General features: G+C 39.5%; 1 protein-coding gene across 1 annotated transcript in view; it reads left to right on the top strand.

The window, feature by feature from the left end:
* Positions 1–16,831, top strand: part of Colec10 (collectin subfamily member 10) — a 36,149-nt gene extending 19,318 nt beyond the window's left edge. The window contains exons 3-6 of the mRNA XM_050145132.1: positions 970–1,041; positions 8,261–8,314; positions 9,724–9,819; positions 13,520–16,831. Of these exons, the coding sequence (XP_050001089.1) occupies positions 970–1,041; positions 8,261–8,314; positions 9,724–9,819; positions 13,520–13,911 (614 nt within the window). The 3' untranslated portion in view covers positions 13,912–16,831. The remainder of the gene's footprint in view (positions 1–969; positions 1,042–8,260; positions 8,315–9,723; positions 9,820–13,519) is intronic.
* The last annotated feature ends 333 nt before the right edge of the window (positions 16,832–17,164 follow it).

The following is a 17,164-nucleotide window of genomic DNA, read 5'->3' as shown; positions in this document are numbered from 1 at the left end:
GAAAGAAAGAAAGAAAGAAAGAAAGAAAGAAAGAAAGAAAGAAAGAAAGAAAGAAAGAAAGGGCTCCTGGGCCGCCATGTATTGTCTAAACACCTGAATTGCTCCACCCCTCACCGAATGGTTCCCATGCCACTGGATTTTATGGCTCCACATTCTCTTTCTTCTTTTGAAGTAGCTAAAACTGTCCAATCTTGTTTGAAAGCAGAGAGAGAGAGAGAGAGAGAGAGAGAGAGAGAGAGAGAGAGAGAGAGAGAAATCAATCCTAGAGCAAAGCCAGAAATGTACCTAGAAGTGAACACATCTAAAACAAACCCCGCCGCTTACCTACCCTTTATTTTACGACCCCTCCTGCTATGGGCATTTGAGAAGATTGCTGGAGTAAATATTTTAACACCAACAAACTCGGGATTTTCAGAATCCCTCACATTTCAATTAATAGATACCATCTAAGTTTATTTAAATATAACACACATAGCGGAGGATACAAGTTAGTGTCTTGCTTTCACTTCCTGGTACTGTGATAGAATACTCTGAAGGGAAGGAGCAACTTGAGGGGGGGAGAGCTTTGGGTGCAGTGTTACAGTCCATCACAGGCAGGAAGCGACAGCAGCTGATGCTGGTGGTGGGGGGGGGGTCTTACACATTGCAACCATAGTCAGGAACAGAAAGCAAAGAATGCTAGTGTGTGTATGCCTGGCTCCTTCTTTTCCTTATGTGTGTTTATAGTCTAAAACCCAAACCCAGGAAATACTGCCACCCACAATGAATGGGTCTTCCCAACTCAGTGAACAGAGCCAAGACAACCCCACACAGATATGCCCACAGGTCAGCCTATGTGCTGAGAAAACTAACCACCACTATGAGGTCTCTTAGGTAGAATATTGCTGTTTTCTTGGATTAAATATCATGTTATTCACATCCTTAAAGGAAAGACCTCATGCTCTAAGAATAAATTGCTTTCCTTTTCAGGAGTTAAAGGAGACCTGGGTGATATGGGACCCCAGGGCAATATTGGCAAGTCTGGCCCCATTGGCAAGAAAGGTAAGGCCATGCTACTTTTCAGTGCAAATTAAAGCAAGGGAGCACACGGTGAGCATATTTTAAACATTTTATGCCATGACAATGGTGGCTTTTCTTTCTTTTAAGCAGCGTCTGTTCTGTCTCCCTAACTTGAGTCCTGTATAAGTAAACTCTCATAGCTCAGACAGAAAAATATATGAAGCAAAATAAAACAAGACTTCAAAACAGAATCAAGCATGAACTTCCGGTAGGCTCTGTATCTGAATCTGGATCTATTGTTAGCTATGAACTCTTGCTAAGGCTTATGATTTAAATACTGTCATGATTTTTCCCAAAACACAGTGTATAAATGAGTATAAAGGAGAGAAATGAATAATACTGTCTCCATAATCTATTAGCAAGATAGGAAATGGAAGTATATACAAAAATGCCCACCTCTTCGGACATGTTCTGCTCTAACTGCAGCCTCAATATGAGAAAAGAGATAGTGGCTTTTTATTACCTAATCTCTCCTTCCCTGCACTCTTCTCATAAATCCTCACAATGGTAACAAGTCCCAATTGTTCTCCTGTTCAGTAACTCATATGCAGGCGTTGTTCCACTTGCTTGGGAATACAAAGCTGAAGGAGAATCAACATGCATTGCCAGCAGCTCGGAGATCTCTCAGAAAGATAAGATTGTCTCAAGAAGAATTCTAATCCTGAACAGCACGTATACTAGAGGCTCCAAATGAGAAAAGAAAACAAGATGGAGGTGGGGAGAAGCTGAAATGGGTCTTAAGGAATGGCCACATGTTTATATGCACCGGGAAAAGACATTTGAGAGAAAACGGAAGAAATAATTCTACAAAGGCTCGGATCGGAAGAAGCTCAGTGCCATGAATATTATGATAGTGCCATCCTCTATGTGTTCCCCATCATTCATAAACACTTGAGCCCTTGAAGAATTTAGCAAGTGCCTCATTGTGCTCACCGCTGGATTCTTCAAGGCAGGTTGCCCAAGTGGCATCTGAGCTGAGGCTGTGGTCTTCGGTCTCACCTGGAGGCTCTGTACTTCCTCTTATCTCTTTCACCTCAGTTTTCCACACTTGATTCCTTAGGGAGCTTCCTTCAGCTGCCTGTGAAGACGTGTATGGGAGTATCTCTTCCCCCATTCACCACTGGCTGGCATCCTCGCAGATGGAGAAAGCTACCTTAGTTCCATGGTTTTATCAAAAACTGAGAGGTGTTGGCTTCAGAACTCTTCATTTGAGCAGACCCTTCCCCAAACCTTTAGAGGAGGCCTAGCATAGGTTTACATGATCATATGTCTTGGCAAAAAAAATTTGCAAATTAAGATATTTTATCTGTCAGACATATCTGAAATAGTGATACTCTATTTTTAAAATTTTCAAATGAATGCCTCTCCGATAAGTATAACATATATAAATATGTACATTACTTGTTTATATTTATATAAACATATACATATTTATATATAAAATATAAATGGGCTTATATATTATGTATTTATATATAAAATTTTTAAGAATATCATATGTGTGTATTATATATACATATATATGCTCTTTTTCAACCCCTAAGGCATTTGCATTCCTGAAGTGATTGATAATGTTATCACTGACAGAGCATGGGTTAAGACTGCTGTCTCCAGCTCTAATTCCCCTCTATCTAATTTCCTTCTTGTATTGGATGGTTTGGGAGTGGACACAAGTATTCAGGGAGTGAACTAAGGCTTAAGTGAAGAAAAACATTTAGTTTGGACCTAAGGTCATACGTTTATGTAGTTTGAAGTTACTTCCATAATCAGCTAAGTTACTACTAACAAGTACATTGTAGGGATGGCCTCCAAGAATACTCCAGCCCCCTACTGTGCAGGCCAATACGAGTCATGAAACAAAAGCACTGACTGTGTCCAGGGACATCCAGCACAAGAAATGTGGAGACATAGACAAGGAAAGAAAATGTTTGACAAACAGGACCAGAGATATTCGGGGGTATTCCAAACCAGACATTTCAGGTACACAAAACAAAGGATTTACCCGATTGTGTTCTCAAACTTGCTGATAATCTGAACATGCGTATCTTGGCAATAACAAGTTGCAAGGATAGAAGCACACTAATATAATTAATAATGAAACAAAAATCCTGGGCAAGACTTTACAGCCTGCATCAGGTTACATTCTGAAAATTATAACTGACTAGATTTAAAAAATGAACAGACACACATTTGAAGGTGAGAAAAAAACTGCCCAAATTAATAGGAGCATGACAACCATGCTCTAGAGCAGAAGGGGTTCCACTAAAGTTAAGTTGAGCATCCTGTACGACTTTCTTCCCAGGGTATTTGCCAGTTCAAATACAGTGCTCTATGTCCAGGGGAAAGAAGCGCCAAGAGTCTGATGTGTAAATAGAGAGTTGCTCAGAATCGGTTGTTTCTGAAGGATTGCTAAAGAATGGAAGGAAGTCCAGGAAAATGTTACATATTTTTAATTAAAACTCCAGAAAATCTGAAAAACATTTAATTAGACATTTACCAATTTGTGCTTTTTAACATAACAAACCAAGAATACAAGAAAATACTTTGGTCAAAAAGACAATATCAACAAGAAAAAAATTATTTAAAAATGTTCAATAATAAAAAAAATGAAAATGTCTCCCTTGAGATTAGTAGCAAGATTAGTATAGGCCCCTAGCATCAACTCTAACCAACATTTCTCTTGAGCTTCTAGCAAGAGTACAAATTCAAGAAAAAGAGCCAGGAAACACATGAGGGGAACACAGACTAAGATTCACTCTATGTAGATGATTTATTGTATAACCAGAAAATTCTAATAAGCTGAAGATAAGTTATTTGTATAGATAAGATTTTTAGAAAGACAAATAAAAATCAATTTAATTTCTGTATGATAAATGATGAAATTAAAATAATACCATTTATCATAGTATCAAAGTTATTGTGTACTTAGGAATAAATCTAGTAAAACTTATATAAACTCTTCATAGCAAACACAATGCAATGGTAATGAAATTAAAGGTTACCCGAGGAAATGGAAGCAAAATCACAGATTACAAAACTCTATATTATTTATATGTTAGTGCCTGGAGAAATGATATTTGGATTCAATAGCTTTTTGATCAAAATCTCAGAAATATTCTTACGAAAATCAGTAAGCCAATGCAAAATGTATGCATAAATGAAAAGTATTAAGAATATTCAAGACAGTCTTATAATTTAAAAAAGTGTTAGAAGACACAAATCACTAAATTAAAATACTTACTGGAAAATTATAGTGTTGATATAATATTAAAATAAAGAAACCAATGGAAATGAATAGAATCCAAAAACATCCAAATGGTTTATGCAAGGTTGATACAGATTTTCAATGGAAAACCTGCAACCTAACACTAAATAGTACTGGGTTAGTTGGATATTTATGTTTTAAAAATAATAACTGAGCCACTGAGTTGGCTCGTGTGTAAAGGTGCTTGCTGTTTTGCATAAATATATACAGTACAAATGGTGGAATCATGTCTAGAGTCATTTCAGGAATTGTTGAGAATTTTGCCCAAATTCCAAGCCAAACTTCACTTCAATGATATTTCGTGAAACTCAAGTCAACAATTCAAACAGTAATTTTAAATATCAAACCTTCTAACACTATACAAGCAGAAGCTATACTAAGTTAATATTTCGTTGCTAAGGAATGACACTAGGAAAATCTGCTCTTTGTTTCCACACCGGAAACATTATGTTTATATAACTTCTCATATACAACAAAAACACTGAAACCCATAACATGCAGTCCTTTGGGGTCTGAAGCAAGGTGTTTCAGAATATGACACAAGACACTGTGCAGAGCGTACCTGCTGTGTGCTCAGCATCAAAGCTGCAGTGACGTCACGGGGTGCAATACGGGTGAGCACGGCCACAAACACGTCAGATTCTTTATATGATGGAAGTAGCTTTTGCTCTTGGCATTTTCGGAAACCCTTTTCTCTTGTCAAGTTTTGTACGACACCTACATTTGCTCATGTAACCCCAAATGTGTTCACCACCACAATTTAAGAAACCCAGCTGTAAATGACAGCAAGAAAAAAAAAAAAGTGACGGATCTGCAGTACGACTACACCCCAAAGCGGATGGACGTCCAGAAATGTTTGATGATCAAGTTCGGAAATGATGTGCTAATGAAGCTTTCCTTCTTCAGATCAATTCCCCTTCACCCTCAGGTCTGCAGTGTTCAGCGTGCGCCTCCATCATTGCACTCACTCCCAGGCCGCATCTTCTTATTCGCCTCTGAGGATTGCTTTCTGGGGGTAAAACATGAACACTTACTGGGTCTTTTGACTCGAAGCATATGAACAAGATGCTGGAAAGAAAACATGATAGATAATACCACTTGCTGGAGAAGCCCAGGACCAGGGTTCAAATCCTGAAGTCCAATTTTCAAAGACGGTGTCATGATGAGGAGAGGAGAAAGTGGAAACGGGAGGATTACTGAGGCTTGCTGGTCACCATTAAGGCTCCAGATCTAGTGAGGAATTCCCAGTCTGAAAGGAATAACACAGCAAAGAATGATAGAACAGGACACACAATGTCCTCTTCTGGCTTCTGAAAGCATACACATACACAGACATGTACACCCACACAAACAGGTGTACGTACACCATACTCACACACATAAATACACATACGCCCACAAAGTTTCTCTGTGTGTGTACATCTATAAACCAACTGAGGACTAGAATTTTACATTTATGTCTACAACATAGTAAAAAAACTTTCTAGTAATTTGTTTTATCAAAAATACAGAAAACTGGGCTGTGGATGTAGCTCAAAGATAGCAAGCTTGCCTAGTAAACACAAAGTCTGGGTTTCAGACCCAGAAACACACACTTTTACCCACACTTAGGTATTCACAGGTAGACACAGAAATGGGTAAAAACCATTAGAATGATACAACATACGGTTTCCTACAGGGTAGCCTTATCTTTCTACTCTTTGTTCCTCTAAGTACCACTTTTCTACACAAACAGTTCCACCATTGACTGCTGAGATTTTCTTCCCCTATAGAGATGTGCCATCAAAATTTATGAGCAAGTCTTAAGAAAAATGGAGACACAGTGTTTTGGCTCACCTGGGTTAATTTCATTTTCAATCAGCACTTGGAAATGTATTGTCCTCATTTGGCCATGGCCCTGCGAAGTTTTTCATTGACTTGGATTAATGTCAACTTTCTTTCTCGGCTGACCTTAATGCTGTCACCTGCATGGTTAAGGTAGCTTTCCAGATGTCAATATTTCATTTTCAGAATAAGAAATAAGAATGATTTAGTGTAGGTAAATCCAATCTCATGGCTAAATAAATGTTTTTACTTAAGACCAATGATCCTTTCCCACTGAAAGCAATCAGTACACCCACCTTGTGGGATTTAATATAACACCAATGACGTATGCAGAATGGTGGGCAACTTATTTATGTTTAGTAAATGCATGCTCCCATTCTTCTGCTAACATAGTCTCACTATCTTTTTTCTCTTCTCTAAGTGATTTTCAAGGGAATTGTGGGATCTTTAAGAAACAGCTAAGATGTGAGCAAGCTTCCTCACAAGGCAGTTGACATCTTCTCACACCGCTTTCTCACCCGCTCTTTGTTGCCCAAGCTCTTTTATCTACAGCTGCTGAAGCTGCTGATAGCCAGGCTTACACACACAGGACTCCATCTTTCCTACTCCTACTGCCCTCTCTGTTCTCACTCTCTCTTAAGGATGTTATCTTTGTTTGAGGTATCTCTCTCAGACTTACCATGCTATGTGATCACAGAGTTCAGCACCATCCACGTGCAGGTTCTGAGACTTCTGCTTTCAACTTAAACAGCACTCAGGAGGTCAAGAGCCTCTTTCCTTCTGTTAGGCAAGCACCTCGATGTCTGATATCACTGTGAAGAACATGTCTGCACAGATCAGTTTAGAAAGGCTTGGAAAAACCGTGGGATCCTAATGAACATACTTTCTTCAACATATAAGAAGCTCTTAGAAGCATCCAACAGCCTGTGGTGAGAATCATGGGTGACACCCTTGGAGCGAGTGACATATGGGACCCTGTGAGCTTTAGAGTGGCCTTGTGAAGGATGACATCAAGCAGAATGTCATTGTCTTTTACTTTGTTCTATTGGATCGTACACACAGCCTCCTGTCTTCCCTTACTTCTTACCCATATAGGACTCCTTCTTGAGCCTGGGTGACCTTCAGCCTGTGTTTATCCTCCATAATTTTTTTTCTTATACTGCCAGATCACCACTGAAGCATGAAACTTTATTTCACTCCTCTCAATGTCTTCTCTTTTGATCCTCAAGAACCTCAGCCAAACATTTTCTCTCGTAAATCAAAAGCTTTTTCCTGTCAATTACAGCGTCTGATGTGGACTTCAGGAGTTATTTTGAAGTTTAAAAGAAAGCATTTTTTTTTGTTTCTTTCTCTCTGTTTCAAAAAGCCTACTTCTTTGAGAATCATTTTTTGGAAGCCTCTGAATGAGTAAGATAATGGTCTCCTGGGAAGAAGAACAGAAAGAAAAATTACCAGGGTTGACATTTCAGTCTAATGTGAAGTGCCTTTGCAGGGCAGATACTTGCATGTGTCGCTTCTTGACTAAAAACTGCAAATGCTTTGAAGTCGGTGGTTTAATCTTGTCCTTCTGTGCATTTTCTCCAAGTGCCTAGCCATTAGTCTTGCACAAAGTAAACGGCAAATATTTGTGGAATTTATCTGAAAAAGTAAATCTGTGCTTTTTCTTTTTAAACCAAGGTCAAAGTCACATACAATGGCTGGAAAAATAGTAACTACAGGCGGCTCAATGTGGTAACTCGTGAATACAGATTTGCAAGGCAATTGTATTTTCAAAGTTAAAATTAGGCTGTGCGTTGTATTGGCCTTGTTGCTAAGGCACAGGCCATATTAGCGGTGAGACGGGCACCACAAACTCAAAGGTTCTTTACATATCCTGCAAGAATTTCAGTGATCAATCTTAGTAAATTGTGGCTCACCTGATTGTCTGTGCCTGTGAACAACCCAAAGCAAATCAGTGACAAAAAGCCAAGGGATAGCAGTCGGAGATGATGAAAATGGCATTCTGGAGGCCATTTCCTCTGGGTTTAGAGACACGGAGTGCTTTGTCAGCTTCAAACTGCTTACTGTTTACTTATTGTGCCTTTGTTTTTTGTTTTTGCTGTTTTTCTTTAGGTGACAAAGGGGAAAAGGGTCTGCTTGGCATTCCTGGAGAAAAAGGCAAGGCAGGTAGGAATGGCATGCTCATTTTGTTTTTTTTTGTTGTTGTTGTTGTTGTTGTTGTTGATGATGTTGTTGATTTATGACACCACTCCAAATGTACCCAGCTCAAAACTACCCTGTTTTTTTTTAAAGAAAACAGAGCCCTTTTCCATGCATTCATCCTTGTTTCTATGGGATGGAGGACTTGGAGAATGAGAACTCTCCTGTCTTCTCACTGGTGACTTTCCAAACCCCAGGGAAGGAAATGAGGGCACACATTCTATCCCCGTCATGCTCATGGTGAGAGGCAAGCCCAGCATATCAGGGAGTAGGGCTCAGCATCTGTGACCAAGGAAAAAGTTCACGCCAGAAGCTGCATCAGCAGCCAAGCCTTGTGTCCCGAGAATCTGAACCAAACACTAGTCTGTGAGTTGCCTCTTATCCTTCTCCTTTAGGCTACCTAGATACAGAGCCTGCCCTGAGTGAGCTAGGACAGAACTCAGCTTGTAATGTTTGATAAGAGGAAGTAAAGCAGGTTGCTTGGGGAAAATTCCAGTTGTGTCTATTTACAATGAGCTAGTGAAGACCCAGAGAATTGTCTATTTCTTGTGCTTATCTGCATACATGGATCAATTAAAGAACAAGCTATTCCTCCACTTGGCTAATAAGATTAATTTATCTTCTCATACTGCCAAGAAATAAAGAAATGGAAAACTACACACAGCACCCGTTAAACAGAAATAAAAGAGAGAGTCATTTGAGTTGACCACCATTTTCTTGGACTCTGCTCCTCCTCGCTCAAACACAACGTAGTTAAAACACTGGGTGAATAAAGGCAGCTGCATAACACGTTAAAATAATAGTTACCCCGTAAACTAGACAGCTGCCTTTTAAAACTGAAACTGCATCTCTTCACAGTATTTAGATGTAGCCTTTGAAACCTGACAGCTTTATTTTACGTGGATAATCAGAGTTAACATGTGGTTGAATCCTGAAAAGTTTCTTCTATCTTGGGAGAGCTGTGTGAGCTCGTGAATAATGCAGTAGCAGGCGAGAGGCCTGGCTGCAAATGTGTTCTAAGGACGCTGCAAAAAATTTCCTCTGAAGTTGAGCCGACCATTTCTGTACTCAACAAAAATGGCAAATGGCCCACGGTGTGTGCACAGCGCACAGAAGCTGGTCTCAATCATTCCTTGTGAAACTCTCATTTAAAGTTTTTTTTTCTTAACTCATTTCAAATATTTTTGAGATACTTTATGAATTCTTAAAGATAAAGTAAAAACCCTGTTTTAAATGAAAAGTTAAACATTTGGTGGCTCATAAAGAGATGCAACTGAACTAGAAAATTATAGAGAACATTGAGAAGAGAGGAAAAGTTCTCTCCAGTGGGTCTTCGTGTGATTCAGTGTGAATTCACAGCTCTTGTAATTCACAAGGCACCATCTGCGACTGTGGGAGATACCGGAAAGTGGTCGGACAACTGGATATTAGTGTCGCTCGCCTCAAGACATCTATGAAGTTCATCAAGAATGGTAAACACAGTTATCTCTTTGCTTTGTTTCCTATTTTTCAATTTGGTCTTTCAACACTGCATTCCTTAGCAGGAAATACCTGACTCAAGCAAGTATCACAATTCAAAAGCCTCTCAAAATATTGATTATCCTCTCAAATTCCAGGACTTTTTCACTTCACTGCACAGATTCAATCTTGTGTGTGTGTTATATTGTTGGGGAAAGGATCTTTGTTAAAAGAGGGTGTCAATCGCATCAAACGGGAGTAAAGACCATTCCTTAACTTCTTTGGTCAAATTAAACAAGTTTAATTTTTCTAACAGGACTATCTTCATAAAATGGGGTTTGAGAAAATTGCATCAAACATAGGAAAAAGTAGGGCTTCTATAGCCTTAAAACTCCAAAGCTAGGGGATTTCCAAGGTTTTTGTTGTTGTTGTTTTGTTTTGTTTTTTGTTTGTTTGCTTGGTTTTTTTTTTTTTTGTTAGCTATGTAGAACAGCATTTAAATGGTGGCAGAACATCGTATCTTATCAGAGTGGAGATTAGGGTATAGGGTGCTGAACACATTAAATTTTGGAAAATGGGTCAAGACCTGGTCAAATCCAAGTTTTATATATAAAAAAAAATGAACTTATTCTGACCTTGTAACAAGATGGCTTCTTAAAATGAAGTCAGGCTGGTCTACCAAGGAAAAGGAGAAAAGAGCAGAGTTGGGCAATTTGTGCCAAAAGAATAAAGAGACACTTTTGTAGTGTTATCAAAGAGTTCCACAATAGTCTGAAATGGAGTATAATGCAGGTTTATTTACTTGGGGATAAACTCACCATAAGGGTAGCGGTCCACAGTCCTTTGAATGTGCTAGGAACTGGAACCAAATCCAGCCCCCCCCCCCAAAAAAAGCCCACACATGTTTTTCATCTGCACTTATAGTACATGAGACCATGCCCAAAGTGTTCCAGTATCTTATAGGCTATTGGTTGAAGGAGTTTCCACATCACCTCCCCCTTTTATCTAAATAAGAGAGTTCTAAACCTAATATGAAACTATATACAATAAGAACAAATATACAGGGAAAAGAATCGGCAAAAAAATACATAAAAGTTACAATGAACAACATCAAACAAGAAATGTATGCTAAATGTTTCAATAGTTATCTTAACCTAAGGAATTGAAGTCTTATATTGCAAGTGGCTTGACTATGTCATGAGAAGAAAGTAACTATGACTATCTCGTCTTTAACCACATCAAAGACCTGAGAAGGGAAATAATATTACCTAAGTAAACAGGAAGTACATTCAAACAACTTCCAAAAGGTACAAGAAATTACAGAGACAACTGGCTACTTGAGCAATCCCCAAAGTCTCATTTGCAGTGTTGAGGCAATCAACTTTGGCTAAGACCTAGATGACAGACCATTTTCAGAGGCAGGAAAATTTGAAAAACTGTCTTATCTCGTCTTGGCAAAGTTTGGCAGTCCTTTTTGCTTGTATCCTGTTTATCCAGTTTGGACACCATGCATTTTGTCAGTAGCTGAGGCAAGAACAGTTCTTTGCCCAAAGGCCAGTTTTGCCAAGAAGAAAATAAGTTCCAAGTGGAATGAATATCTTCAGTGCCCAACATTCTCCCAGGAATAGATGGGTGCTGCCAAAAGCAATTGTGTCTCATGTCAACAGAACCCTAAGTTATTTAAATGCCATATTCCACAGTTCTTTGACGTGTTTGAAGATACCTGTCTATGCAGAATACAATCTCTATACATCTAAAGAACCTGACCAGACTAAGTATAACAAAAATTGGCAACTATTGACCTGTAATTCTTAATACCTCTAGATCTTAAAGACTAAGGCTTCAAATGAAAAATACTAAACAATCTTTAAACAAATATGCAGCAAATGAGGACAATAGACTCAAAATGCAAATAATATATATATAAATATCTTGATCAGAGATAAAAATTTGTACTACAATATGATTCATATATCCTAAAATTGCATCAATAGGACACAAGAGCCAAAGAGAAACAGCATCTCAGAAAAGATGAACAGCAGCAATGGCTACTTCCTAGAGTACTTGAGATAGCACATAACCACTGAAAATATAACATTTAGTATTTTTCATTATTATGTAGCAAGTGCTGTGAGGCAACCAAAGCTTGTAGAATGCCTTGCATATGGATACTGGTAGCAGAGAAGGGTTTTCTTGACTCCTCTTCCAATAATACATTCAGTACAGATCCTATGTGTGTCTATAAATTTTTCAACTAAGCCATTTTTCTTGTCCCTTGTCCATTTTTTTTTCACATTAAAAAGCAGTAAAGTCTTCAAATTGGAAAGGCCTTTGTTGAGACAGTTTTATTGAAGAAACTGATGCAAAAACTACTATGACTGATTTCAGCTGGCTGGACTTTCACTTAGTGTAATCTAGATAAATGTGTTGCACATTAACAGAAGCACACAAATGCCATCGTGTGTTCAAAGGCAACATGATAGAGGTCTAGGAAATGCTAACGCTTAACTACTCAACTTAATTGGTTTTAAGTTCTAGTTGTAAATCACACATAAGATTCTGTATCTTTGGGCTGGAGAGATGGCTCAGCGGTTATACTGTTCTTTCAGAGGATCCAATTTCAGTACCTAGCCCTCAGGTCAAACATTTCACAACTGCCTGTAACTCTACTTCCAGAGAATCTGACACCATCTCCTGATTTCCATGGGCACCTACACAAAGCATGGCCTGTACACACACACACACACACACACACACACACACACACGCAAATTTAAAAATAAAATTCTATATCTTACGTAACTCAGACTGTCAGAAGTATCTTGAATACATCAGAACCAACATTTCAGTGGCCACAGATTTTGTGATGAAGTTAAAGATCCCAAAATGAAGCCAAAAGCACAAAGATCATATTATGAGTTGAAGATGATTTTCAATACCTGATTGTATCGTGAAACTCAGTCAGTAGCTAAGTTTCACTTACAGCTGTGTGGAAAATCTCAGTCATTGTGTATGTCCATATCCTAGAAACTTGACCTAAAGTGGAAAAACTTTATGATTCCCAGACTGTACATTGAATTTACTTTTAATAAGCATTTGTCATTTCTTAGACCATTCTAGGCACTGGATTGCAGAGTATCAGACATGGGCACAGACCTCAAGACATCCACAGTTCAAGGGAAGATATAGACAAGCAAGCAGAGTAGAATGTTCTGAGTTGTATAAAAGAGATGAGATTGGAAGGGACAGTGGGAACATAGAAGACTCCATGTCCAGCAGGGGGCATTGAAAAAACTTTATGTAGGAAAATTCATTTTCTCTGAGATCTAAATGATCATCAGGGTCTTCCCAGACATGAAAGGTGTGGATGTAGAAGAAAGGGGGACAAAATATACCTGAAACATAAACTAGGTTGAAAAAAAATCGTGAGATGCTCCAGGGTATTAACTCATGTTAATTGAACTTTGTTACCAGAGTTGCTATTGGACAAAGATGTATGGGAAGCTAAGGAGGAAGGAAACAGAGGACAAAATGGTAGACTTTTGTTTTCATTTGATAAACAGAAAGGCACAGAAGAAATAAACTAAGTGACTACCTCATTATGACCTTGCAAAAACAGCTCTTGAAGCTGAGCAAGTGCATTAAGATCTGACATTAGATAGGTACTCGCGTCTTCTTATCTTGATTATGATATTCTTCCTCTCCTCCCTTCAGTTATAGCAGGGATCCGAGAAACTGAGGAGAAATTTTACTACATCGTGCAGGAGGAGAAGAACTACAGGGAATCCCTGACCCACTGCAGGATCCGGGGAGGGATGCTAGCCATGCCTAAGGACGAGGCTGTTAACACACTTATTGCAGACTATGTCGCCAAGAGCGGCTTCTTCCGAGTGTTCATTGGGGTGAACGACCTTGAGAGGGAGGGACAGCACGTGTTCACTGACAACAGCCCACTGCAGAACTACAGCAACTGGAAGGAGGGGGAGCCCAGCGACCCCTATGGCCATGAGGACTGTGTGGAGATGCTGAGCTCGGGCAGGTGGAATGACACCGAGTGTCATCTTACCATGTATTTTGTCTGTGAGTTTGTCAAAAAGAAAAGATAACTTCCCTCACATTATGCAGCCACTCTTTTCCTAGACTTCCCAGCATTTCTATCCATCTCTGCCTCCCTAACTACACTGCCTTGCTAAAACGACATAAGAATCCCTTATCCACTAGCTTCTTCTTCTGTGTCAATTCTGTACATAATGTTTGTTTGGGACATTCTTGGGGATCTTTGTCTTTTTCTTCTATTTAGCCCTCTGATTTAATGAAGGAAGACTCTAGAACTCCAAAGGGGAAAGGGGGAGGGGGCTATTCCTAAAGAGCATGTGTTAGATAGTCCTTTTGTGAAATTGCCCCTTGCTATTAATGGCTCCATCTTTTATCATAAATGTATTCAAGGAGACATTTCTCACCTTCAGCAAAGAGAATAGGGGTGGGGGGGGAAGCCTTCAGAAAACTCTATAAAAGTGTTAAAGTGCGACTCTCTCCAAGGCCCCGCCCCTTCCAACGAATATGTCACCCCTGGAGAGATTTCACGGGAGGCCTTTCACGCTCTGTAAGTTAACGTTGCTGGGGATGCCCTTCCTGCTATTTTGACATCACAGGGCTATGCCAGGCACAGCATTTGGAATGTGTACAGACTCCTCAGTTACCGAGTTGGCAGCATGCTATCTCGAGCTGCAGATCAAAGCCCGAAGCTGTTCTCGTCTGGCATTTGAAAATAAACAGTTGAACAAATCTCCAGCTTATCTCCTTCTACACTGATGCTCCACTCACAGGTTGGGACACACGACGCAATTGTTTAAAATGCTGGCAAAGCCGTTAGTGAGCTAAGAGAAGCAGATCGGCGGCATATGTTCTCCTCAAGCCATCTGCTCATGACGTCACCCGTGACTAACTGCGTGAGAGATGGGATTTACTGACATTCGTTCAGTGAATTCACCAGGAGTCACAAGCCCATGTCCTACCGAGTCCAGAGAGACGGCATAAATAGATGAACCTGAAGGGCCGAGGCCCCGTAGCCACTAAGCACAGCCTGCCCTTTGAAGGAACCAGCCCCTCATTAGCTACCGCCGTTGCGGCCACACAGGACCCAGCACCGCTGCCAGCCAGTGTTCTGACATTTGAACAGAAGTCAGACAGCTGCAACTTTATAACTCTGCATTCTTAAGTGTTGACAATTAATCAATGTCTAACCTAGATTTTTTTTTTTTTTTTTTTTTTTTTTTTTTTGTCCTACAAACGTCTGCTAGCCAAATTGTGAACTTCCGATTTCCATCTCTGGGGAAAGTTCTAATTGTGCCAGGTGTCCTTAGGAAATGATGACATCAAAGTCAGGTCTCTCGTGAATGCCTTATTCAGTTCAGCTCAACAGGAGAAATTTCTTAAACCTTTGACATTTACCAGGTTACTAAACTAGTCAGAGTCCCTTTTGAGGATGTGACATAGGGTATTTGGAAAGCTGATCAGTTTGATACAGTTACAAACCAGGGCACTATGCCAAATGCCAGCCAAGATCTCAGAGAATGGGAACACCCAGAAACACACAGAGGAAAAGAAAGAGGTGAAGAAATGACTGAGAGACGAGAGAGGCAGCCAAGAGCAAACACAGCCTAGGGCGGCTCCTGTTGGATCCATGTTCACAATTGCTCTGTGTCCCTGAAGTCTGAATATTTTGAACATATGGCAAATGCTATCCTTTCTATTACAAATGTTATAATGCTAACAGTTCTCTCAATAACTCATTTTAGTTTGGAAAACACTTCTAAGAGTCGATGACAGCTTCAACGAATAGAACCCATCCTGAAACCTTGCCTGGAAGAACCTCCTAAGACATTACATATTTGATCATAATTATATGAACATAAATACTTTTTTCTTTTTTTCACGTTAAAGCATCAGTATATAACCCAGGCTGACCTTGAACTCTCAGTCTTCCTGCCTCAGCCTCCTGGGTGCTGGGTAACGTGTGCATCACCATACCCAGCTGAAAACGTACCATTGGGATGTGTTTTCTGTTTTGTAAAAGCCTTTGCACGTCCTTGTTTGATCCTTAAAATATGAGACTTACAAAAGGCAAGAAGTTTTACTGCCATTTTTTCCCAGTGAAAATACTGCAGCTCAAGTAATCAAAGACATTAACAAAGTCAGTGCTCTTGAGAGAAAAGAAAGCTACTATTCTGTCAGACCAAGCTGATAGATCCCTAGACGGCATGCTTGCAAGGGGACAGGGTATGTATTGGGCAGGGAGAAATTAAGTGAGCAGCGTCACTCACAGTATAGTCTACAGAGGGACTGCATTTTTGCAGGTGTTGTCGCTGCTGATAAGGTGGCAGTGTGGTTTCATTTAGGGTGACAGGTGTGTGACACGTTGCTCAAAATTTCAAACTCGAGATCTGGCATCATGACTACCTAAACATCCTTAGTGACTGTGACCCTTCCTAGCCGCACTATGGGGATAATTCAAATATTCTTTATCTCTTATGTCTTTATCATATTCTCTCATAGAGAACCATGACAACTAAGGAGGAATTATGGTGAGGTATTTAGAAAAGTACTATCTAGACACACTATATGTGTGCTGCAAGACTTGGACATTACTGCTAGCTACATGCGCTATGAGATATATGAGCAAGACAAAGAATATTTTGAGAGATATATTATAAATAGAGAATCTATATTGAATTAAATAGAATATGAGTTTCGAAAGATAAAAGTAAAATCACTGGGGTCTGAAGCGATAGCTCAGTGGCTAAGACCCCATGCAGCTCTTTCGGGGGACCCTAACTAAGTTCCCAGAACCCACAATGTGTGGCTAACAGTTGCCTGTAACTCACACTCTAAGTAGTCTGACACCTTTATCTGGACTCCTTGGGCACCCACTCTAACCTGTTCACAGTCCCACACACTGATACACATACATGCACATAACTTTAAAAGTAAAAAAAAAAAAGGTTTTAAAGGTAAAACTATTCATTGTGTTGCCTTCCTATTATTATACCATCATACTACAGCATATCCTTTCATCTATGAGGGAAAGCATCTATTATATAATTTTGAATGGAGATTGAAGAATAGCCTTTTTCCATTGGTCCTGTATACATAGACCTTTATATAACATTAGGATGTGTTTCACTGTAACTCTAACAGATGACAGTCTGTATTTGAATGTTTGGGTAATTTAATATGCTCTTATAGAAAATTAAAATACGTTTCATCTAATTTGCACCCACTGCCCTTGTTCTATGTTTCGATGCTTATAATTGAGAAGTCAAATCCTGAGATCAGCTGGGGAATCAATAGCAAGCCCTT

This window comes from Alexandromys fortis, unplaced genomic scaffold (genome assembly GCF_014885135.2).
Source record: "Alexandromys fortis isolate MF-2015 unplaced genomic scaffold, M_Fortis_MF-2015_v1.1 scaffold_2_1_26212458, whole genome shotgun sequence".
Lineage (NCBI taxonomy): Eukaryota > Metazoa > Chordata > Mammalia > Rodentia > Cricetidae > Alexandromys > Alexandromys fortis.
This window is presented reverse-complemented; position numbering and strand designations above follow the sequence as displayed.